This window comes from Puntigrus tetrazona, chromosome 23 (assembly GCF_018831695.1).
Source record: "Puntigrus tetrazona isolate hp1 chromosome 23, ASM1883169v1, whole genome shotgun sequence".
Taxonomy (NCBI): Eukaryota; Metazoa; Chordata; class Actinopteri; order Cypriniformes; family Cyprinidae; genus Puntigrus; species Puntigrus tetrazona.
In genome coordinates, this window is record NC_056721.1 from 17,362,006 (window position 1) to 17,388,070 (window position 26,065).

The 26,065-nt window shown below is 35.3% G+C and overlaps 1 protein-coding gene across 3 annotated transcripts in view; it reads left to right on the forward strand.

Moving 5' to 3' along the window:
- The first annotated feature begins 357 nt into the window (after positions 1–357).
- The window catches only part of LOC122329248 (inactive dipeptidyl peptidase 10), a 40,486-nt gene continuing 14,778 nt past the window's right edge, over positions 358–26,065 (forward strand). Inside the window, exons 1-7 of one of the 3 annotated variants that reach the window (XM_043225444.1) lie at positions 358–514; positions 13,812–13,926; positions 15,281–15,376; positions 15,879–15,973; positions 16,967–17,038; positions 23,782–23,834; positions 24,409–24,490. In XM_043225444.1, coding sequence (XP_043081379.1) covers positions 476–514; positions 13,812–13,926; positions 15,281–15,376; positions 15,879–15,973; positions 16,967–17,038; positions 23,782–23,834; positions 24,409–24,490 — 552 coding nt within the window. In that variant the 5' untranslated portion in view covers positions 358–475. Of the gene's footprint in view, positions 515–13,808; positions 13,927–15,280; positions 15,377–15,878; positions 15,974–16,966; positions 17,039–23,781; positions 23,835–24,408; positions 24,491–26,065 lie in introns of all 3 variants that reach the window. The other 2 variants (XM_043225443.1, XM_043225445.1) reach the window with 2 other exon arrangements.

Here is a 26,065-nt window from a genome sequence, read left to right on the forward strand (position 1 = left end):
TTTAATTTAAGGGCCAGACATAAATTCATTAGACAAAATAATTAATATTTTTTTTCTGCAGGTACATGAATGATTATTTTTGCCTGTTCCTTCTTCCTATAGTCTTATCTATCTATCTATCTATCACAGCTAACTGTTAATCAAGCATGTACAGTGTGACTGATGCCTGAGACAAATTAGAAAAAGGGGCAGAAGCCAGAAGCAACGTGTTGTCTTGATTAATATCCTAGTTGGTCAATATGCTACAGAGAGACAGAGAGAGAGATAGAGAGAGAGAGAGAGAGAGAGAGAGAGAGAGAGAGAGAGAGAGAGAGAGAGAGAGAGAGAGAGATGGCCAACTTTACACCATCCTATTAAAGGGATCCGCCAGTGGGGTGTGTAGAGCAACTTGCAGCACGAACTCAAACAAGGCTTTGAAGTGCTGGAAGAGCAGCGAACTGCATTAGGAGCTGGATCTTTGCCGAATCCTGCAAACATGATTGCCACCACACAGCAGAACATGACAACGGAGCTGGTAAACCAATCTAAATGGCATGCTTTATGTTATGTACTAATGCGGAACGACGATAAAACGGTTTCGATGGCGCGTTTTACACATCTGTGCGAACTAGAGCCGCAGCAAAGGAGCGCGTGCACGTGCGAGAGAATACAAATCCGTGCACGCGACCACTATTATCTCGCACATCCTGTTTCCGAATCGCGCCTGAGCTTGTTTCAACTCACGTAGCCGTCAAAGTACATTTAAACACGTGCTTTTTCGGCACAGGTGTTGCTCGCATCGATTCGCCACGGTTTTCATTCATACTTTCAGAGGAGCCGTCCTCTATCTGCTTCGTTCCGTTACACCAGTTACTACTGCAGTGCTTTCCAGTGACTCACTGATTAATTGAAGTAGGGTTTTTCCGAAGGTCTTAATATCAGGCTGTCGCTTTTTACTTCTTCTGAAAGGTTTTGATGTCTCAGCTCGATATTTGTGTTGCTCGGTCGCGCAATTGAACCTGACGGCTGCCTCGAAGTGATGTGAATTGCCTGTGAAGATGCACGGCAAGAGCTCTGGACGTTTATCTCGTGTTTTAAGAGGGGAAAAGCCGCGATAATCTGTGAGAAACCCTCCGAGACTCTTTATCCACCCTACAAAAATATCTGCATAAGTCAGCGACGTGGCGAACACTGTCCGGATCTTTATTCAAAACACAAAATGACTCGAATACTATCAGGATTCAATTGTTTAAAAGTCATTTTTTACATTATTTGTCGGTGTCAAAACAGTAAAAAAGTCTGTTCAGAGGTTGTTATATGCGATATTGTATACATTAAAAATTAGTTATTTAAAAATATAATATTTATTGAAAAATAAGAAGTGAAGATTTATATATATATATATATATATATATATATATATATATATATATATATATATATATATATATTTTTTTTTTTTTTTTTTTTTACAAAAAATCAAAATGTTAGCAAACCAACATAAAAATAATTTTGTTGTCATGCGACTAATATATTACAGCAGAGAGTTTGTGAGTTGTGACATGTTTTCATGTCATAATTAAGCAAAACAAAGTCCAAAATATTACTGTAAAACAATTAATAAATTAAAGTTAGATTAAAATTTCCATGATGTCTTTATATTTTAATACACCAATTTTTAATTTTTTTTAATATGTGAGATAAATGACACGATGAGTGCAGTCAAAATACTATTTGATACATGATTAGCATAATAAAATAAAATCATATGATAACAGCAGCGCAATAAATTGTTCTTAAATGCGCTGTGAAGTTGATATAAACGTAATATAAATAATGCAGTGTTATTTTTGCGCTGTGGTAATGACTGGTGCTAAATTGTTGTCAAAATAACGTCAACAATGGTCCCAAAACAGGTTATATTTTCTTACTTTTCCTTTAAATTTGGGATGAAATGTAACCGTTTCCTGGTTCTTGACACATTTCTCCCATAGAAATACGATTTTCACGTCTCTTTCAAATAGAGATTATACTCTGGTCCGTGCTCCTTGCCAGGAAACACAATCTCTGGAATACCATTGCTTCTGGTCAGCGTTTGCACAGTAATTCATGCTGCACCGATAAGCATGATCACCTAGCGAATGGCGCTTATATCTGAAATGTTTATGTAAGAGCCTATTCTAGAAGGTTGTTAGGGTGTAAGGGAGTGTGAAGGAGCAGAGCTTTTCCTCTATGGTTGCAGAACACTCATGCGATGCATCTTTAACTGAAACATAATCAGATCACTCGCTCTGTTTGTAGTCTCCAGCTCATTTGCATGTATTCTGCCTGGTGCCGCGACCATTAAGATCAACCTGCGCGCGATAAACGGCCCGGAGAAGTGCTGACACGTCAGAAATGTCACCGTGACAAAATGTTATTGTTGATTCTGCCTTTGTGTTTGCGAATGAAAAAAGCAACACGGTGCACAGCAGTAGTACTGTCACTACTGCCGAACACAAGATATGAGGTATTATAGAAAATGTCCGTGCTCAGATTCTGTTAATCTAGTCATCACTGTCTTTATGGAGTGAGTGGGACTGAATACAGCTCTGTTTCTAGAAGATAAGAAACACCCGGAGTAATTAGTTTCTTTTGCATTATTTCCCTCTTCACATCTGAAAACTAATGTTCTGCACGTAATTTGTTTTTTTTTTTTACATAACTGCTGCAATGATGACATTCAATGTGCAATTAGCGTGCTGATATTATATTGAACATTACACACTGTATTCAATTAGAGATAAATTTTCAGTATTTTGTTTTTGCTTTTCTTAGCGTTTTTTACTTAATGATGTTCTTAGCCAAAAATAATTGATTTAATGGGATGGAGTGAACTCATCTTCGCATAAACTGAAATAGGATTTTATAGGTTGGTAAAATTAAAATTGAAACAGGTCTAATGAGGAAAAAAATGACACCGAGTGCACCTTTAAAATGATGGTTCGTCATCTAAATTTTGAGTGACAGGAAATTATTTTATCCATGATGGGAAGGTTTAAATTTACTCTCCTCATGTCAGAGCAACTTATGCTTACCTCAGCAAGAAAAGCTCTACAGATCTGTCTCATTTAGTGCGCCGGACTGAACCTCCTGGCAGAAGGGAGACTGCATTTTGCACTAAGAATATTAAATTTTTTTTTTTTTTAATATTTACAATAACGTTATTAAGCATTTGCATTATTGTGCTTTGTCTAAATCAAAAATATTTGTGTGCTTTTTTATTATTTTATTTTTTAGATTTATAATCACAATGGATACAATATTATAATATATAGTAAAATAATATATTATATTAAATAATATATGGTAATAAATGGTAAACAATATCAAATAAAAAAAAACTAAAATGTTTTTAATAAATATTAATAAAAATTAAAACGTAAAAAGTTTAAAAAGTAATCAAAATATAAATTCATAATTAGAAAAATGATAATATAATTATTGCACTATAATATATAAAAGAGTATAAAAATTTTAATATAAGATAATACAATGTATGATTGTAAACAATACATAAAAAACAATACATAAAAATATAAACATAATTATTAAATGTATTTAATAAATTAATAAAAAGTGAAATATACAATAATATGAACTATAGTATAAAATATTTTATAATGTACATTATATAGTATAGTGTATATATATATAATATGATGTGTAAAGTGATATAAATAGTAAATAAATATCCATTGATCCATTTGGAAAGTGTTATTCATCATGGATAAATTATGTTTAGGACTGCATCTTTTTTTCTCAGCTTATTGACAGGTAGAAGGTCTCCTGAGGCAGCGACCACTTTGTCTCTTGCTTCAAATGTTAACGTGAACGAAGCCGCGCAGGAAGCTCATTAATTATGTAATTGTACTATGTGTCATTGATTTGAGTCGTATAACACCCTTTCCAGCCTTTCCTTTGTCATGGCTCTATTCATTAAGAGCTCTTGTACAGGCTTGAGATAGGTCAGTGCGGTTTCACTTTGCATTTTCAAACAGCGATCATTTTTTAAAATGCGCTTTTTTTTTTTCTGAGCGTGGTTTTGTCAGATGGTGTGATTGACGGCTTTGCTCAGAGGGAGAGCGTATCTGTGAAAGAATGTGACTGCGAACACCCCCGGTTAGATGTTATTTATTCAAAATGCAGATTTGTTTCTGATGGTAATATTTCATATCCTAAACCTCCGTAAAACCAATGCATCTTATTACCGTGAGAGGAAAACCGTGATTCCAGCTGACTTTGTGCTATCCGCGTCAGGCAGATACTCTGAGCACGTCCTGACAGTCACTCCTAGACTGATCGTGATTGAGTGGGCTTTCTGTTTGCGTGAAAGATCCTTAATAAAGCATTCTATGTCTAATAACTTTGTGAGTAAGGCTTAGTGCCTCCTCATTGTAATAAATCCAGCTAGATGCCAATTAAATGTGAGTCATTTTTCTTAGACAGTATTGCCTGACAGCTGTAAATGATTCATCCCCAAACATTCTCTGTTATGCTGATGACAGCACTTTATATTCATCAAAGCTTTTGCTTTTTTGCTTTCTCATTCGATGCAGATAAATGTCCACGAGACAATATGTACCTAAGAGATTGTCAGATGGTGTTTAATTTTCATTCATATTTGTCATATAGATTATTTAACTAAGCAGAACTTGAAAATATAGTTATATTTTTGTTTTTGTTATATTATACAATTATTATATTATTTACATTATTATATATCATAAAATCAATATAGTCAATTATTTTTCATTTTATATTATATTTTATTATTAATTAACTTATTATATTATATTATAATATATATATATATATATATATATATATATATATATATATATATATATATATATATATAAAGATTTTTACACGATACATGTTTTTTCATTATTAGAAATAATTATTAGTAGTATTTTTATTGTTATTATTTCTGATATTTTTTTTTTTTTGTACTAGGATACACCTGTTTGATAAGCTATGCATTTTTTTATTTGAGAAGAAACGGATGTTATACAAAATGTAATTATTCGTGAGCAAATTAAGTTAGTTTTCCTCAGTGACAACACAACCACATTGGCACTAATTGTGTAAGATTTTTATGATTTGCACTCGTATTGCAATACTAGTCCACTCTCGAAGTCCATCGACAAATAGGACTTTATTAGAAAACATCTCAAGCCTATTTATATTTGTATTCAGCGGTGGGTACTTAAATTGCAGTGATTAGTCAGACAATTTGCACGCAGTGACATCTTTCAAAATGAATTGTGGGAATTAGTTTCCTCTCATTACCACAGTAAAGGCTAAATGTACAGCCCTGTCACACAATACAACGCTTGCTTGTATTCGGGGATGACATCTCTAAATCATTTAATTGTCTAATGAGGACTGGGTCGCACTCTACATTATAGTGTTGAAATGTAATTATATAAGCACTCACTGAATTACATTTACTTAAAGGTGAAGTGTGTCATTTTTTTCAATGTTAAAATTCCCATTCTCATTTTTCCGCTTAATATGACTAAGTATACTAATGGCTCTGAGCTGATAAGTTATGCCCACTTTATTCATTCCTAAATTCCTAAAAAAACATACATATATATATATATATATATATATATATATATATATATATATATATATATATATATATATATATATATATATATATATATATATATATATATATTAATCAGGTTTAATTGTTTGCCAGCACCCCTATCATGTGAAATGCATATAAGAAAATATAATATACATATAAATGTGGAAACCATGGTACATGCCATCCAAGAGTTTGGGACAAAAGAGAAACCAAAATAAATATTTTACTGAACAAATTGATTAAAAGTCTCAGTAAGAATGTTTTCAACATTTATCATAATAAGAACTAGCATTAATAATTCAGCACCAATAATGCTCAGCAGAAATGATTTTTAAAAGATCACGTGACACTGAAGATATTTAAGTATTATGGTGAAAATGTAACATTGCATTACAAGGATTAATGACATCCTAAAATATATTACAAGAGAAAACAGATATTTTAATAGAAAGTTATATTGGACACTACGTATATTTGGTAACTGTAATTTCTATCAAATAAATGCAACGTTATTCAGCATAAGACGTTTCTTTTAAAATATGCAAAAAGTACTTGAAAGAAAATGAAAATGACCTCTGAATTTACTCACCCCCAATCCACCCTAGGTGTATATGACAAACACGGTCTTTGTTTAGTATATCTCTATTCTCGTTCGTCTGTTTTCTTCTGAGCTCATGCTATGAATGCAGCTTACGTCATATACGTCAAGAAGCTGGAGCTCGACTCTCTCACGAACACGCATACAGTTGTTGCCAGAAGTCAGTGATTTGAGTTATCATTTTAAAAATATAAATATTTTGGTTACAAAAACCCAATGATCTGCTTCAGAAGACGTGTTAACCCCTTTGAGGTGGATAGGTTACTACAGATATATACGATTTATGGAGCTTCAAAATAATGCTACAAAATAATGAGCTTCAAAATAATCATTACCAATGCTTGGATGAGCCAGGATAAATGTTTAAAAAACTCTGTGTTCATCTGAAAGAGGAGTCATATACACCTAGGATTGCTTGGGGGTCATTTCAGTTTTGGTTGAATTATTCCTTTAATAAGTGTTTGTTTTGATAAATGTTATCATTGAGGTTTTATATATATTGTAGAATATCATTGGTGAATTTCATCATGTTTTTCGTTTCGTTTGATTGTGTGAATCTGACACTGTTTCAGAGACTTCAAGCCACATTAGCTCATAAATGTGTCATCCTTGTTTACTCGTAGTCATATTTGACATGCATGATTCAGTCGGTGGCATGCTGAACACCAACTCTGAGATGTTTTCCTGTCTGTAGCTGTAGAATGAGGGAGACAGGGTTTGCGGGGGCTGTCGTGCTCCATCCACGGGGTCCTTTGTGAAGCTGAGGACCTGTGGGTTGTTTGAAAAGTGAAGGAGGGAGGTAAGACTTTCTGACTGGAGCTCCGGGAGCCCACAGAGGCGGCACTGCCGGCACTGTCATGACTCTGGACCAGAGATGCTCTGTGGACGGATAATGAAAGGTCCGTAGGAGCCTTTCCTCCACCTCCTCATGTTACGACATCCTTCCCATCCAGCCAGTGACAGCTTCTGCGGGAGCAATATAAAAGAGCGCCATAGCAACATAGCGCAACTCGATATCAACAACAGGGATTCAAAACCTGGAAAAAATTTGATATTCAAAAAATGTAATTTAGAGGAGAAGTCGTGTTGCGCTACATTTGCTGGTGTCACGAAGTCGCACACTGGGGGTTACAGTTTGTAGGCTGTCCTAAAATAGTGTTTTTGGGTTGGATAATGCCTCGGAAGCTGAGCATATGGAGTTCACCATATGTTTGGCACCAATGCGTTGAAGTCACATCAAGAGCAGGTCATTATGACTATACAGCTGGTCTGTTTTGTTGGTTAGTACACAGTTTGTTCTTGTTTTTAATGCTGTTAAAGGTGAAGTGTGCAACTTTAGAAAAAAATACTTTCCCCTCTTCTAGGCTAAGACAACTTTAGTTTTGAAGTATGCATGTACGTTTGTTTGCTTGTTCTATGAATGTAATTTAATTCACTGTCACTGTATGACTGTTATTTTAAGTTTGCTTCTCATTGGGACTATATTTTTAGTTATTTAGTTTATTTGTTTTGTCCTTTTAACTTCGTTTAAATTGCACTGTATGGCCTTTACTTTATTATTATAACTATTATAATTATCTTTAATAAGGACTGTTCATTAGCAGGATTATTGATGTTTTTCATTTTGTAGTTTTGTATTTATTTTCTTTATTTATATCGATTATTTTCATTTATTTATTTACATTACCCTTTTACGTCCCTTTATGACTCACTATAATTAGTGACGTTTAATTGGGACTATCTGTCGACAAGATAATTGAAGTTTTGAGTTAGTCTCAGTGTTTTCTAAAACTATAATACAACCTCTCAATAAAAAAAGAAACTGTAGGCTTTTTAAAAAAAATAGTTACTCCACCCCGGAATTAAAATGGTGTTATTAAATAGATTTCGCTTGCTGTAGAGTTAACAAAGGTTACGGTATATTGTATACATGTCAGGACTGAATGTCATAAATTTGTATGACATACAAATGGAAGAAAGAAGACAACAAACGTAGTGCTGAAAATAGGCAGAGCGACATCGTCAATAGAAGCGCTATAATAAAACCGTACTGTTTTCTGTTCTGTAACTTATGGTAAAGGTGGTTTTTGAATTGTGTGTGTGTGTGTGTGTGTGTGTGTGTGTGCGTAATGTTGCATAACAACAGCAATTATTTCCTGGCAGCAATCAGTGTGGTGCTGCAGTTGATTAAATTATGTCTGTCTAAATGTGGGTTGTTTGAAAAAATCTTCCAAAGAAGAAGAAAGAGTTGCTGTCAGTAAAAGTGAACGGACTTTTTATCCTTTGCCCCTGGAGATGTTTTATAATTGAAACATTTGTACAGCAAAACAAACCATTTGTGTTCAATGCTTGCAGTACTTGTCATTCAGTATGGTGGCTCTCTAACAATTTTAAAGACGTTCAGCAATTTAATGCTCTTCGTTCATCATTAGCGAACACAGTGACAGAATAACTCATTTGGGGGCACATTTTATGGATTCCTGCTATAGCACCATCCATTCAGTCAGCATAAGTCATCACAATTAGACATGGCGTGGCTTCAGTGTAATGAATTTGTCAATATTCGTTTCATATGCATCCATTTACCAGTCGTTGCTGATATTTATTGGACTGCAGGTCATTTCTTTGCCCTCTGGGTTCTGAAAGACTGCCTTCAAGTTTGCTTACTAGGACTCCACCGTTCCAGAATTATGTAAAGCTCAGATGCATCTTATTAGCTCTGTGATTTGGCTCAAAGTGCTTTTTCATCACAGCCAAACACTGTAGTTCAGAGGTTCCCATGAGTCTCATTTATGAATTACTCCATCTCCATGGAAGCGGCCAGAATCCCTGGAGAACAGAGTGAAAAATTGCACTGTTGCTTTATTTAACGTTTTCCGGCTGAAACGGCAAACATCAGTAAAGTGAGACACTCAGACATCGGTGAGATGCATGTGTTTACTGCAAAGGTTGTATATTTGACAAAATGACATAAGGATTTCAAAAGCCGTTTTGATTAGATATTTGAAATTATTCATGTTTTTACAGAACATTCTGAACATTCCACTTTTCATACATTCCATATTCTCATGGGAATATGTAGCTAATATTTTACTTTTTACGAATTGAATAATACCTTTTAGTTGTTTGAATCACGTTATAGGACTTCAGTCAGCAATAATAAAAAATTAATAGTTAATCATTTTTTGTGACATACATTTTTCACGTGCATTTTCTTTTCTAATCACAATTTATTAACAAACAGATGTAGTTGTAACTTCATATTTTATTTGTGTATTTATGTACTGTGAGAGAATTGGCGCAATAAGAGTAATGGTTTGTACCATGGTAAAAAATTATTTGGTCTTTAGATTGATACAGTGCCTTAAAATAATATTGGCACCCTTTGGTAAATATGAGCAAATGGGTCTGTGAAAACTAATCTGCATTGCTTATTCTTTTGATCTTTCATTCAAAAGGTTCACAAAATTTTTACTGCTTTCTCTAGTTACGTTGGCCACATTTACTGGAACCCAATTAATGCCACGCCACTCATTTTTTCAAGGTAAAAAAAATTCCGTAAGATATATGTATGTAAAATAAGTGAATACGTTTTCATTATCAGTTTTATTTGTATGACATTAACTAGATATCGATATCAGCTCCCACCGATCAACCTGCATCCCTTAATGGAAATGTAAGCGCTCTCTTGTAATCCCAAAGACTCACAGGTTACCCTTCTACCCAGGTTTTTGATTTTCTACTAGGAAAATCTTCAACACTGCTCTCAGAACGCTCCCATAAGCCCCCCCTCTCATGTTAATTGTTTCCCACTGGAGTTCCCATCACTTACCTCGGTATCGATCTCCTCTGCGAGTTCTGAGATGTTTGGTACGTTAAGATTTTTTTAACCTGATGTACATTATCGAACCTCTAGACATGTTTCTTTCCCTCCTATAACACGGGAGCATCTCTGATGAGACTGTCGCCCACGCGAAAGCCTTGCTTTCTGCATTGCAGGAGTGGCACAATATACGTGACTGACAGCTTTGTAGAGCCGCTGCTCTGTGAACTGAGCGCTTGAGTGGAATACAATGAGAAATCTGTCTGCTTGGGACTCTGCCCGGCCGAAAATGTGTCACTTTGACACCAGTGCCAGGTTTTTTGAAGGCCAGGCTCTGCCATTTTTTCTCCATGGCTTTATTTGTCACCTCTCTTTTCACAATGGCTCTCAGAGTCATAAAACTCTTGATCTGGATGGGCTTTTAATAACCATTGTCCATAATATAGGGAATGCAATCTCATTTAAAGGGTTAGTTCACCCAGAAATGAAAAGTCTGCGGTTAATTACTCACCCTCGTGTTGTTCCAAACTCGTAAAGTCTTCTTTCATCACGAATAAAGATATTTTGGATGAAATCCGAGAGCTTTCTGACATAGACAGCATAGACAGCAGCCAAAAAGCTAGTAAGGACATTGTTCAAATTTTCCACTAGCTCCTGTGTCAGCAGCATCACAGAATTTCATTCACTTGATTATCAGGCCATTAACGAAAGACAGTGTCATTAAATGAAATAGTAATTATTATTTTTGATTGACCTTTACCATAAAAATTCATCATATATATCACTAATTTGGAGGTTAAGACAACACTGCATCCCTCAAATGGGTAATTTTCTCCCAATATCACGTGCATTAACATACAAGTCTGATGGCGCTCTCTCATCTGTAATGCAGGGTTTTCCCCTGTTTCCAAAAACAGTTGTCCTAATTGGGAGTGTAGTATCATTTCAGGGCTCAGGGGACCTGTGAGAACCGAGCTGATGAAGATTAACACAGAAAATACTGGGCTCTCAGCCCGTAATGAGAAAGACGCCTTTGAAACGAAAACAGTGTCAGTCTTGTTTTCAACAGTGTGAACAAATTACATTAATTGCGTTGTTGTGGCTGACACCATAACTATACAGGGGAGTGCGAGTGGGTCACAATCAACTTAATCAGTATTTTGTCTGGTTTTCCAGTTTGTTTTTCCTTCCCAACTGTGCAAGTTGTGTTAAATCTCACTAAATGATGTCACAGTTATGCACAATACAAATAAAACAATTCTCCAGTTAAGAAAAATAGGCTTAATTCAAGTTTGCAATCACTTTTTATCAAACGCATTTTTGCTTAAGAAATCAAAATAAATAACGATATTAAAAAATCTCTTTTTAAACAGTGCTGATCTGAGACCATATTGGTTCACATAATAAGCAAATTAAGCCTTGAGCTGATTGTGGATCTTTTTGATGTAATGGAATGACTTTCTGAGGCGCAAGTATTATAGATTTGTGGAATTTGAAAAGAGGCCAATTTTGTCCTTTTTTTTTGTATCCTGCTGCACGAGTGCAGATAGATTTATCAGACACTATCAGCAGCTGTTTTAATCGTGTGGAGCAGCCAGTAAGATCTATTAATAATGAGCCTCTGGCAAGAATCTATGCTGGCAACCTCTGAAGCTTTTGAAGTTATCTTTTTGTTTCACAACAATGAACAGCATCCAAGAACTCAGAGGCTCTAATTAGACTTTCTGAAGCTGTGAATTTAGGCCACAGAAACAGACCTGCTAATTACCTTTTGTATATTTAAAAAAAAAAAAATTAAAACGTCAGCACTTTAATATTAAAGTTTGTGAAAGCTATATTTGTGCCTCTAATAACTGTTACCAAACAGGTTTTCCGAACATACAATACTAGTGTGCTGCAGCTTTTATATACTGCCTAATGAAAAAATATGTTTGTAAAAAGGTATGAATTTGAAAGAGCATAGCATAATTTTATTTCTAATATATAACAGATATGACTGAAATAGAAAGAGTAGTAGGCTCCAGTAAGCCATAGAACATTTGGGTGACTTATTATATTTAATGTCAAAATATAGAATACTTTGCATTAAATATTGTATCCCGCAATGCAATGCACTCGACTTGACTTAATTTTTCAGTGCGATGAATGAACCAGAAGTGTTAAACATGAAAAGTGATACGTTTAAGTGACACTGTAGCATATTACAGTTTTTAATGTATGAAGTGGAATAATGATTATTGTTTCACTTACTATATTTTACAGTTTATAAAAATAGGCAATATAGAGCATAGCGGTTGACTAGTATTTCATTCTGAATATAGCCATTATACCCCATAAAGCCTATATTTGTCTACACATAAAATAAATATTACCATTTTAATCATGTTAAAATGCGAATACCACAGGCTTTTGAGAAACATGTCTTTGTATTTTTTTCAATAATACTTGAATTGATTTCTATTATAAGTGGAATTTTCACTTCAGTCATAACAATTTTTATATCAAATCTACTAAGATATAATTGATAAAGATCCAGTGTGGCAAAGATCTTATTGATCTACATTACAAACTGTAATTAATTAAATCCTTAATTTAAAGTTCATTTAAACTTTTTGGCCATGTAAATGACAACTGGACCAAACTGCAGGCCAGACATATAACTAACATTTCATATATCTGGTTTTACATAGCAAAAACAGTTGCGTGATATACAGAATTAACTGTCTTTTACAATATACAAAAGGCAAAATAAACATTCACGTCAGCTTTTAGATGTATTCCAATAGTGTATACAGAGCTTTCAGGCGGTCGGAAGGTGTTCGGGTGAGATATGGCAGGCGGTCGGTTCTTGTGGTGCTCTTTTTGTTTCGAGACAGCTGAGGTTAAGGAGTCTGCAAGGATGCTGGCTGGTAAAGTTATGAGTTTTACCCCTCCCTACTAACACAGATCTCTCATTCACCTTTCCCCTTGAGGAAAGGTAAGAAGCGGTGGCTCAGCTTCTCCCTTTGAAACCACAAACGTAAGACACAGAGATAATGAAGACTAAGTTTTATGGACAGTCAATGAGTAAACACTTACTCCACGGTCCCCCCTTTCTGCCACCAGTAGTGATTTTCCACTAGCCTTGAAGTGGCTGTTTATTGTTCCTGATTATGACTGATGGTCTCGTAACTGTCCCAACCTGCCCGTCACATACGCCGCAATAGCTTTTTTTCTGCAGCCTTGGCTGTCACAAAGGCGTTCCAGGAGCTAAAAACACATCTAATGTACCGTTTCGTAAGAGAACTCTCGCTCGTCTCGTCTGTTCGGCTTTGTTGCAGTAGATTCAGCTTCGGAAAAACAGTCGAGAACTCATCTCTGCACGCTTCCAAGCCCCGAAACGCCAACCACCACCCCCCTGCATGGAGGAAAATGACACCCCCACACAGAGTTTCATGTACATAAAGCTGTTATAGGTGAAATGAGGCACCATTTGGTGGAAATTAAGACACAACAAAAATATGAGACTCAATTAGCTTCTCGTTTTTTTCACTCGAGGAGTTCTTTTCTTGCTGGTTTTTATGAAGGAACGCTCTAAATGACACAGATTTCTGTCGGAGTGAGGCCCTTTCGTTCTCCCCCGGAGGCACGCTGCACAAGTCTCACATGAAATCCCTGCTCTGAGGCAGTGCAAATGAGGCAGCACTAATACATTCTCCCTCAGCGGTGCGGAGACTGTGTGTACGAGGAGGGAAAAGTTAACGCAGTTACTTTTGTTTTTTGAGCAGGACCTCGGCAGCACGGGAGGACCTCCTCGAAATTGGAAGGGAATTGGGATCGCCATGGTGGTCATCTTGGGGGTCATGTCTCTGGTCACCCTCTCAATTTTTCTGCTCACGCCTGGTAAGACGGAGATTGGAGGAGTAAATGAATATAAATTGAATCAAATGGAAACCAAGGATAAAGAAAGAGAAATGTGAGATCAGCTACAATAAGTGAAGAAAGAGAAATGGGAAAGCAATAGAAGATTATAGAGGATTTATGTGAGCCCCAGAGAGCTCATATATAAGACATCCATTCATAAAGAAAAATACAAAAAGACAAGCAGAAACAAAGCAAGAAACGCTCAAAATGGATTTGTTTAGCTTTACAATGGGTCTGTGCAACAAATATCTTTTGTCTTTCTATACAGAACTTTGCTTAATCCATTTGCATTAATATGACATTTGTTTAATTCAACTACCTACACAATTTGCGTTTGTTTTTGTTCGCTGAGCTTTTATATTTCCCAGCATGCTTTGGGGGAGACTGGATGAGAAGGGCAAATGTTGAAATTAAGCAACTCTTTTATGTGTTTTTGAGAGAGAGATGAGAAAAGGGAGACTTGTTTGTACTGTTATGTTGGGATGTAACATAGATTTGTTATATTTTGTGTTGGGTAAAAGTGACCAAAGCCAAGTTTCACACGCTTTCGGCACTTGGCGAGTGTCCAACACTACAGAAGCTCTTCTAGATCCCAACGTAACAGAACATTAAACAATAATATGTTTTTGTTTGTTTCTTTTTTCATTTTTAATAAATAAAACCACTTGGCTGTTAACTTTATTTGTAAATGAAGTATAAAGTTTAAATCTAATAAATGTAATACAAATTTTATTAAGTGAGAAAGTGCATCTCAAAAAAACTTTAAGTTTGTTTATTTTTATTATTATTTATGGTAACACTTTTATATATAATACATTTATAAAAGTATCTCATGAATAATTGTAGCCTCATAAAATATTATAACACTTATCAATTAATTTTTACACTATGACTGGTTAACTCTAGTCCTGGACTAAACTGAACTCAACTATTGAACTTTTGTCTTAAGATGCACACCAGTAATGTTTTTTTTCCAAAGGCATGTTTATACAAATTGCTTACATGTCCTAATTGAACTATGGCCTAATCCTAGTTTAGGCTAAGCCCTGTCTGTAAAACGGGGGACTATGCATTTTAAATTCTGTTATAATTATTCACAACATTATAAATATTTATAATGCACTGTAGTCTTTAATAACCCTTTGTAATGCATTATACATAAAGGTTTGGGGAAAGTGTTATACAATTCTTTTTACAGCCTACAGCATTTGCATCATTATCTTCAAAATTTTGATTTTGTTATACAATCCTGTACATTCTTCTACTTCTCAGACGCTATTTATCCCGAGGTGTTGTGTTTGTCCTTAACTGACCGCTTGATCTTGTATTTCAGACGAGTCTCACCTCTTGCTGCTGTCTCGTCTTACTCTGGAGAACGTGGAGAGCGAGGATTTCAGGGTTCATGACCCTTGTGCGACATGGCTAAATGGTGAAAACTTTCATTGTGCAAACAGTGTTTCATGCAAGTCCGTTGATTTGATGCTCCTGGACATTTAGGGCTCCTGCAGAGCAATATATATTCATATAGTGTTTTTGAAAAAACTCATATTTAATAAAAATACAATAGTAATATTGCGAATTATCATTACAATTTAAGGTATAATATATATTTATATTTTAAATACATTTTTACTGATTTTATTATCCTTCAGGAATGACTTTAATATGCTTATTTGGCCCTTGTGAAATTTTTTTTTGTAAATTTAAATAATATATTGCTTTTCTTATTTAAAAAGAACCATGTTTATTTGAAATGGTTTTTGTGTGTCAGTGTAAATAAGTTTACTATCACTTTTGATCGGTTTAATGCATCCTCGCTGGAAAAAAAACATATTAATGGTACGGTAGTGTACTGTTCTATTAATATGCTAATTTTAGCTGCAGGTCAGTCCGGAGCTCGGCTAATGAATGTTGATCTTTGTGGTTTACAGAGAACGAGGTGTCACTTTGCACACAGGAGGGTCACATTTTAATCCACAGTCTTAGCACCAACCTAACCACCACGCTATTGGACAACAGCACCCTGGTGAGTGGATACTTACACATGCGTGCGCTCACATAAAAAGACAAGAACGTAGTAAATAAAGGCCATGCCAACACACACATACAGTCTTCCTCTAATCCCAATGCACCAGTGTAAAGCAGCTCTCTGGAGAATTACAACCCCCTTGAGGCATGCGAGCAGGACAAGACGTACAACTCCATTAGCTCCGTTCTCATGGAGCCTGACAGATGGGTCACTCCGTAGAAAGAGAGAGGGTATGGACTGGTAGCTGAACGTCTTTCAAGAAGGAATCAGAACGCTTAAAAATGAGCAAAGAGAAAGAGCAAATAGCTTTTTGGCTTTAGAGGCCCGACAGTTAATGCTCTTTCTATTATTCCCGTTTTCTGAGCTTCTCCCCAGTTGATCCCGTAGCACGCGTCTTCAAAGAGACTGTTTCAGCAGGGCCACCCTTTGAACGCTGCGGCTGGGTGACACTGAGAAACATATATGGGTCATTGCCTCAGATGCTCAATGAAATGTTGTCGAGATGGCAGATACTTCTCCTCCCCACACTGTCAACACTGTTACACTTGTCACGTTGGCTTTATGCCTCAACGACATCTACCCACAATGCACTTACTGCATTCATTTGTAGCCGATGGGTTTTTAGAGGGAAGAATACAAGTTGAACTCAATGCCTTGCTGATTTTCACAGAAGTGTTTCTAAAATAAATAAAAAATTGTATTTTATGGGTAATGAAATGTTTGTATTTTGGTATTGGGAGTCCTTAACAACAGGTTGACATGCATGTGAGGTAATAATATAATATAATATGATATAATATAATGGCAGATTTGTTAGGAAATGCTCCAAGATAAAAGTGAGTAGACCCGAAACAGTGCAATTTTTTAAATAACTATTTAAAATGAATGACTTCAGTCTATAAACACATTTTGGATTATTTTATGATTGCATCGGATGTTTTGAACCGAATTATTATTTTAATTATGTTCTCTTTTTGGATTCCATTTTAGGATCTGAAGTCCATGAAGTTCAAGGTTTCAGCTGATAAGAAATTCATCCTCATGGCTTATAATATCCAACACGTGAGTAATATGAACAGAAAAAAACATTTTCACGTTACCTGGCAGTTAGAGAAAAAGGTATTTCTTTATTATTTTCAGTAATGTTTCCATCACCATGCAGAATCATATCGCAGTTGGGATTTAGAACAAAATCACTTAATGATGTGTGAACTGTTGCCTATTGTATGTAAATATGATATATGATGTCCTTTAAATGTCACATATCTTATTATATTTAAGAACCTGCTCTTTTAATTATCATGCAAGAACTGCTACAAAAGGATCATCAGGATCATCTATTTTTAATGTCTTATTATCTAGAGGAAGATAATGTAATGCGTTTTTTAAAATATTGACTTTTTTCTACTTCGATGTCACATTTAATGTCACATTTATTTTTTCATATTTGCAATTTTATTTTATTCACTTATTATTTCATAAAAATTTTTTAACTGCATAATGATTGTACATGGCTTTTTGTGCGCCACTGCTACCAGAGTGAGCTACATCTTTTATCTACTGTACTGGACAAAATCTTTTCAGACAGGCAGGAGAGACCGCTTACATCGTTCATAATTTCTGCAGCATGTTCAACACAGAACGCTGCTACGATCAACAGCAAACGTGGAAGGAATAGAATATTTTAACACGGAGGAGCTGGGGAGTACAGACAGAGAGAAGGAGGGATACAGACAGGCAGTGGGAGAGGTGGAAACAGAGGAGAGGAGCTGCTTGGCACTGAATTGTAATGAGCATCACACTGGGGCAAGCCTTTGTGATTACAGCAGGTTTTAGTAACAGCCTGAAAATAAACAACTTGTAGGCTATTTGTCTGAGCAACCACAGCAATCTGTAGTTCTTATCCCCCTGCCGAACCTCCTCTTCAGAAAATAATCATCTCTGCAGTGGTGTTCTCTCTTCTCAAAGGAGGAAGATGAAACAGGGCGTAGACGTGAGTAATAGAAGAAAAAAACAGGGTAAAGAGGAAAAAACAGGCAATGAGTGAAAACACTGACAGTACAATCCATATTCTCCCTCTCCTGAATTGCACTCGCGGTCTCCCTCTCGGAGTCTCTTGTGAATATTGCTTTTTGTTGCTGATTAAAATAGGCTGTGTATTGTGTGTTTGTCTCCAGTGGTTCAATTTAGTGCATGTCATTTCATCCCAAGATCATAAAGAATAGTAGTTAAAAGCAATGCACATTTTAAATCTATTACTGATTATTTGCAGTGTGACATTAATTTTGTGACAATTAAGCACTACCTTATTTTAATGAATGATGAATCGTTTTTATTTATTATAATCTTATACATTTGTGAACCATTCGATACATGATACGAATATCGTTACACCCTAATATATATATATATATATATATATATGTGTATATATATATATATATATATATATATATATATATATATATATATATATATATATATATATATGCTGTCAACCGATTAAATGCAATAAATTGCGATAAATCAAATATAAATAATATATTTGTGTGTGATGTGTATATTTATTAGGTATATATGAATACACACACATGCATGTATATATTTCAGAAAATATGTTATATTGCATAATTCTATATTAAATATGAAATAAAATATAAATATATAAATGTATATACATGCAAATATATCCAAAATATATGCTGCATGTAATAAAAAATATACACAGTGGCTCCTACAGTAGCAGTTCATATAATGAAAAAAATTGTGATGCTTAACTTGAGAGCAAAGAACTGCCCATGTAAATGTATTGCCAAATGTAAACCAATGTAAACCGTTATCCTCAATGCTTTATAACAATATGAAAAAGGTGTAATCCAATGCAACAGATGCTACAATGACGTTTTATACAAAGCGATAATTGACCATTTTAATAATAAATACTTTATAAATACGTTTTTGTGAAAAGGGAAAAAAATGCCGAATTATCATAAAAAATGGTCACAATGCAAAAAATCGTAATGGTCATAAAAAGGGAATTTTTCATTTCTTTACTTTGATATTGGTTCCTGTCTTACAGGATAAATGAAGCCAATCTGTGTGGTCACATCTGCAGGGAAACACAGGATTTCTCTGTTAGTTCTCCACCTCTTCTAGTCACAATCACTGTCTCTCTTCCTTTATCCCCCCTTCTTTTCCTCTATCTCTAGAGATTATGTGCTGACTGAGGCAGTTTGCGGCTCAAGCAACTGAACTCAGAGCGGCACAGAAATCACACGGGGTGGGGGGGGGGGTGATGGAGGCTTTACGGCGACTGAAGAAGACGAGGACAAAAATGATGTGATCTGCAGTCGCCCTTAGATCATGCTGTCCAATCGAAATCAATCATAGAGACGGGATGAATTGGATGCGTGAATGTGTGCGGAGAGATTGGAAAGGAAAGGATTGGGAGATAGGGAAGGAGGGAGATATAGGCAAATATAAAAGGGGACATCAGAATAGTATAGTAAAAATCACAAGGGAAGGAAGAAAATGGAAAAGGGAAAGGAAGGGAAGGAAGGTGAGTGTTGTAAAGGAATAGAAGGCGAAGGAGAAATATATATTGAAAGAGTAAGGTAGAAATTGACAAAGACAGCATGAGGGATAGTCTGAGCCAAATCAAAAGATACAGAGACACTGAGATATAGGAAATGTAAAAGGATAATTCAGCCAAAGACAAGATATCTGTCATCATTTACTCACCCACATGTCATTTCAAACCAGTATGGCTTTCTTTCTTCTGTAGAACACAAAAGAAGGCTTCTGAACTTCTGAAAGGGCGCAAAAGCATCACAGAAATATATTATATGACTCATACCCTTTCTTCCAAACCATCTGAAGTCATAAGATTTTGTGTGAACGCACTGATGCCTCGACACCTGGACCTTGGCACATTCGTAAGAGTTCATTAGAGAAATATCTGACTTGAGAAAGGCTTTTGAGATGAATTGGTCGATCTGGTTCACAAAACTAGTCTTGGCTTAGTTTCCTAAAAGCAGTAGATCATCAAACCTGTTGGCACCAATGCTCACTGTGATCTTCTTAGGCTTAAAATGCTTTTTGGGAAACCGATTTGATTCTCTAGCTCTCACTGGCTCAGCGTTAAAAGCTCACTGGAGGGGAAAAGTATTGGCAGATATCACTGTAAATTTTGTCCTGTTTTTTTTTCACATATATGACCATCTGCTTCTTTTTATGATCCAGTGATATATTATGCAGTACATCCTACTTTATCCACATGCATTGAGTACACATATGTAAAGCAATATACTGCAAAGGATATATATATATATATATATATATATATATATATATATATATATATATATATATATATAGAGAGAGAGAGAGAGAGAGAGAGAGAGAGAGAGAGAGAGAGAGAGAGAGTGTATAGGAAATCTTAACTGCTCAATTGCTCATATTGCTGTAAAAAGTATACTATCAGCAAGTTCTAATCTGCTAAATGCGACTGTAAGAAGATGTAAGAAAAAATTAACATCAAAATCATTTTTGCACATTCAAATCTTTAAAGCTTCAGTTATTGTGATTGCATAGAAAAAGCAGCTGGAAAGAACCAGGGAAGGCATGTCATTCGGATTTGCAGTGACACGAGGCTGAGTAAATGATGAGAAAGGAAGTCAAAGTTAAAGGACTAAAGCGAAAGCATCCACAGAGATCCAGAAATAAAGAGGTACGCATTTTGTGAACCAGGGCAACCCGAGACTGAAAGCGCAGAGGAGGATGTGTTGTGATGAACATGAATCAAAAGATTTTACAGTCAGCGAGAACAGAGAACAGAATGAAAGAGAAAAAAAGGCAGGCGGGAAGGCAAACTAGGGCAGATCTTGCACTTTTGGCACTGAGAGTTGTGTGGGCATCAGTACTGCGCTTAGTGTTATTGAGCAAATTAGTGCGATTACTATGCCAGTGTCACAATGATGCAGATTCCCACGTTAGCAATATTTCTCCTACTGTTTGCCGAATGGATATTAATTTTGTGTATCCTTGAAAAAAAGAGTATTTATGACTCAAAGCAGGAAACCAATCTTTTTTTCTCTTATAATCAACACACACAGTCTTATATGCTCAGAGGAAAATGTGTGAAAACTCAAAATTGGACACTTTCACCTGCCACACAATCTTAGGTCTGTCTTTATAATATTGAGTTGCAATACTGTTAAAAAGCTTGGGGCTGGAAAGATTTAAATATTTTTGGAAGAAGTCCAAGGCCAAGTCCAAGTCCATATATATATATATATATATATATATATATATATATATATATATATATATATATATGTTTTTTTTCTATGTTAAAATATGTTAAATATAATGTATTCTTTTGATGACAAAGCTAATTTTTTTAAGCAATCTTCAGTGTCTCACAATCTTCAGAACGTATTCTAATATGCAGATTTTTTTCCTCATCAATTTTGAAAATATTGAAGGTTTAAAAGAATAGTATTTGTTTGAACTATAGAAATATTTTCCTAAATGTGATCTATTTAATAAAAATACACAGATATCATTGGGCTACATTTTTCTCACATGGCCTCATTGCATGTTTAAATATTTTTTTTCAGTAATTAATAATTTATCAATAGTAAATTAAGTAATCATTTACTTGGGCACGTTAAGTTGTGCTTTTCAAATTTCTATTAATCAAAATTTTTTTTTTTAATCTAATGCATTTTTTCAGGATTCTTTAATAAACGAAGGATTGAAAGAATAACATTTTATTTGGAATAGAAATCCTATAAGATTATGTGATCTATTTAATGCAACATTGTGATCAGTTCAATGCATCCTTGCCGAATAAAAGTATTAAATTCTTCCAAAAGCAACGTCTTGCTGACCTCAGACGTTCCTTCTAATGAAATGATTGTTTGACGTGGCTGCCGAACGGTGTGTCAGTCAGCTGTTCTGTTTTTAGTATGCAGTGCCGGGCATGACTTTCAATCCTGTTAGGCTTTTGGGAAACGAGTGCAGTTCGAGGCTTGTCGTCACACTGCGTTCTGTTCCGATGCTTCAGCGATCGATACATCTAATTTTAAATAAAATAAATTCGTAAAATACGAATCATTACAGACCGAACTGATCAATATATCTTCATATAACCAAATGCATTGTAATATACTATCCTGCCGTATTGCCGAAATGCACAGCTGTCCTTAGAGGCCCGAAGGACACGTCTATTGATTTAGGTCATCCCCCTCCGATCCAATGGAGGGGGTTTCAAGCTGATATGTGGATGTTATGCAAGCAGTTTTTTTTGAGGGATATTGACCAAACTGATCGCACTGATTAAGACTGGGCGAATGCTGCTATTATTCTGTCATATGACCTCATACATGTGATCTACTGTTCTAATAGGAGTCAATCGTTCCCGTATAGCTTCCAGCTACCGATTGTGAAATAAATTCAAATGTTTTCTAAAGAATTGCTTCTTTTGTTCACGGTCCTCCTCAGATGAATCAGCTGAATGAAGCTTGAAATTGAAATTGAAATGAACCATTAACCAGAATCCACAGTTGCGTTGTCATGCAGTGAGAGAATGAAAGAGATTATGAGTGGTTCAAACTGAATGTGAGCCTGTGTTTTGTTCAGAATGCAAGCTTACTGCATACTACACAGTATGCATAGACTATTGTTCAAAATGGTATAATAGAATGATAAAAAAAAAGAAAAAATAGCTTTGAGTTACATTGTTTTCACATGGTCTCAGATCAACAGGGCGTAATTTGTTCTTTTTACATTTTATAATAATAAGAAATGTTGCTTGAGCTTGATGGTTGCTGAAAAATTCAGCTTTGCACATGGGAATAAATTACATTTTAAATTACATTTATGCGACCCTGGAGCACAAAACCAGTCTTAAGTAGCACGGGTATATTTGTAGTCCACATTGCATTATATGAGTCATTATTTTTTCATAGCAAAAAATCCTGAAGATATTTAGTAATCTCATGTTTCATGAATATAGAAAACATTTTGTAAATTTCCTACTGTGACTATTTCTTTCAACTTAATTTTTGATTAGTAATATATGCATTGCTGTGAACTTCATTTGGACATCTTTAAAGGCGATCCTCTCAATACTTGATTTTTTTGCACCCTCAGATTCCAGTTTTTCAAATAGTTGTATCTTTCTGATCAAAATCAGAGCTTTATGACTGTTCTTGTGGCCCAGGCTCACATATTTAAATATAACACAGATATTCTAAATCGTAATACTATTTTACAATATTACTGTACAGTATTTAGTTTAGTTTTGATCACAAAATTACAAATAAATCTTACCATCCCCAAACAAACTTCACTCCTTAAATGGAAAGTCAAGCTGAACTCATTGCATTGCATTCTTGTACTGGACAATTCGGCATGTTAAGTAAGAAATCCTGAACTTTCCAATGCATACTGTAAATTTGAATGCGGCCACAAGAGATACATACTCTTAACTATAAAGTTTCTATATTGGCTTCAGTTTTTCCGTGAAGAACCTTGAACATCCATGAAAATGCAGAAAAGGTCTTTTTAGTCGGATTTTTAAAATGTGCTTCAAAATAGTTCTTTTTAGGAACTGTTCCCCAAAAGGTTCCAAAACAAAGTTGTTTTTGTCTCTATGGCATCACTGCAAAAACATAGATTTGTAACCTTTATTTTTAAGAGTGTGCTACAGAAAGCTTATGTGGTAGTATGCAATTCCGTACATACACATGTGTTTATGTACAATTTAGGGATCTACCATGTCCTCTGCCCCTTTCCAGGTATTCTCACAGTCCTTCACAGCATCCTTTGCAATCTACACAGTGGCCAGCGGGTAGGTAGAGACAGAGGTCCCTCTCTGCATGGCCTGCACTGGGCATGTGCTCAAAAACCAAAAACCAGTCCAGAGGTCCCTCAGCGTTTGTGCTTTTATCCAGCGTTATCCATCAGGCATTGAATATTTAAAAGTATGGAAAGGTACTGTTGGTTCTGGAGTTGACAGGTCTCTGCTGGATGAAATGTTTTTACACTAACCTGAATTTTATTGAATGCCCTGGCGGGGATTTGCTGTGTTCTGTTTGTTGATAAAAGCCTGAGATTTTTTGCTTGTGGTTGTGAAACAGCAGTGAAACTTTAATAAATGTCTTGAAGCCCATTTGCTTGTTTTGGCAGAATTCTCCGATCATTTAGCCTTAGCTGTGGTTTCATTTGCATGACCAGACCCCTGCCTCTCTGTACACTTCACTTTCATTTTGTATTAACTCTGCATCTGCATCGTGCTGTTTTTTACAAGCCCTTTCAAGCACTCTAAAAATGACCGAGAACCTGACGAATCTTTGTACTGTGTGAAGTTACAGTTCAATCTTGTTCAATCTTGGTGTGTGTGTGTTTTTGTGTACTTGTCTTAGGGAGATTACAGACCTCACCCCATTGGAGGAGGATACATCTGTACTTCAGTATGCAGCATGGGGACCTCAAGGGAACCAGTTGGTGAGGAACGAACCCACCGTCCATCTTTGTCTATTTAATGAACTTTTATGCTGTGTTCAAAATAAAATATTTTGAATATATTGGGTTATTTTATCTTTATACTATTGTCATTATTGTTAATATTTTAATGTAGATTGTTTAAATATATATTTTTGTCACTTTTGTTAGTGTAGACTATAGTGTAAATATAATCCATATAGTTTTTTATTTAGTTATTTTAGCATGACTTAAACTTGACAAAAATGGTAAATGTTGTTATATATATATATATTATTATGTATATAAATACACATATATGCATGTATATATTTAAGAAAAAATTATGTTTATATATTACATAAAATAGCTATATATATATATATATATATATATATATATATATATATATATATATATATATATATATATATATATATATATAATTTGTCCAAATATCTATGAAAAGTGAAGGTATATAAGGGGGCGGAGTCCGGCGGTCGCGGTCGCCCCCTTTTTCTGGTCCGGGGCGCGAGGGGCGGCGGCTTCTTCCGCGGCGTCTCCGTCGCTTTCTTATTTGTGCTCATGACTCGGGGGTAATTATGAAAACATATTATATTGTGCATGCAACAAATCTCAGAATGAATATCCATTTTGCATACCATATATTTTTGATGGTGACAAATAAGAGGAGGGGCAGCCGACTCGAATTTCATGTGCTACCATTCAAAAGGACTCCAGCTTTAATTGTTTTTAGTGTTTTATTTATTATCTCTTCAGACAAAATTGGCCGGGAATTATATTAAAAGCCACCGGGTAACTATCAAGCAAGTAATTTTCAATGTTTATATGATGTCACCCAACTGTGCCGTCTAGCTCCTGAATATCCTTATAAACATTTTATATTATGGCGTGGCGTCAGGCCTCTTTTTATTATTAACTATATTAATATCCATTCGCCCAAAGGGGAAAGTGAAGGTTGAGGCCGTGTCTCTAAGTGTAGTCCGATAGGTCTTTGTCTTTGAAAGTGGGATGACATCTAGCCTACAAGCACTTCCAGATGGCGGGGTGAGGTCTATTCCTGGACCCACCTGACAGCAGCGTGCAGGCAGAAGAGACCGGTCTCCCGAGGAGAGGCGCGCAGGGCATTTAACGGCGGCGGTGACTTAATGGACTGTCTGACACGCCGCCAGACCTGGCCGATACCACGCCCCTCCTTCTCGAACACACCCACTCCCGTTGGTGAAGGGCGGCGAATAAAGGACATGATGGTGACAATAAAGAGGAGGGCAGCCGACTTGTCACAATATATATATATATATATATATATATAATTTTTATTATGAAAAATATTATAATATTTATAATTATGAAAACATATTATATTGTGCATAACAAATCTCAGAATGAATATCCATTTTCATACCATATGTAAAGTTTTGATGGTTGAATTCATGTGTAGCATTCAAAAGGACTGCTTTAATTGTTTTTAGTGTTTTATTTATTATCTCTTCAGACAAAATTGGCCATAGCATTAAAATAACTATCAAGCTGTAATTTTCAATGTTTATATGCACTCAGCCCTGAATATCCTTATAA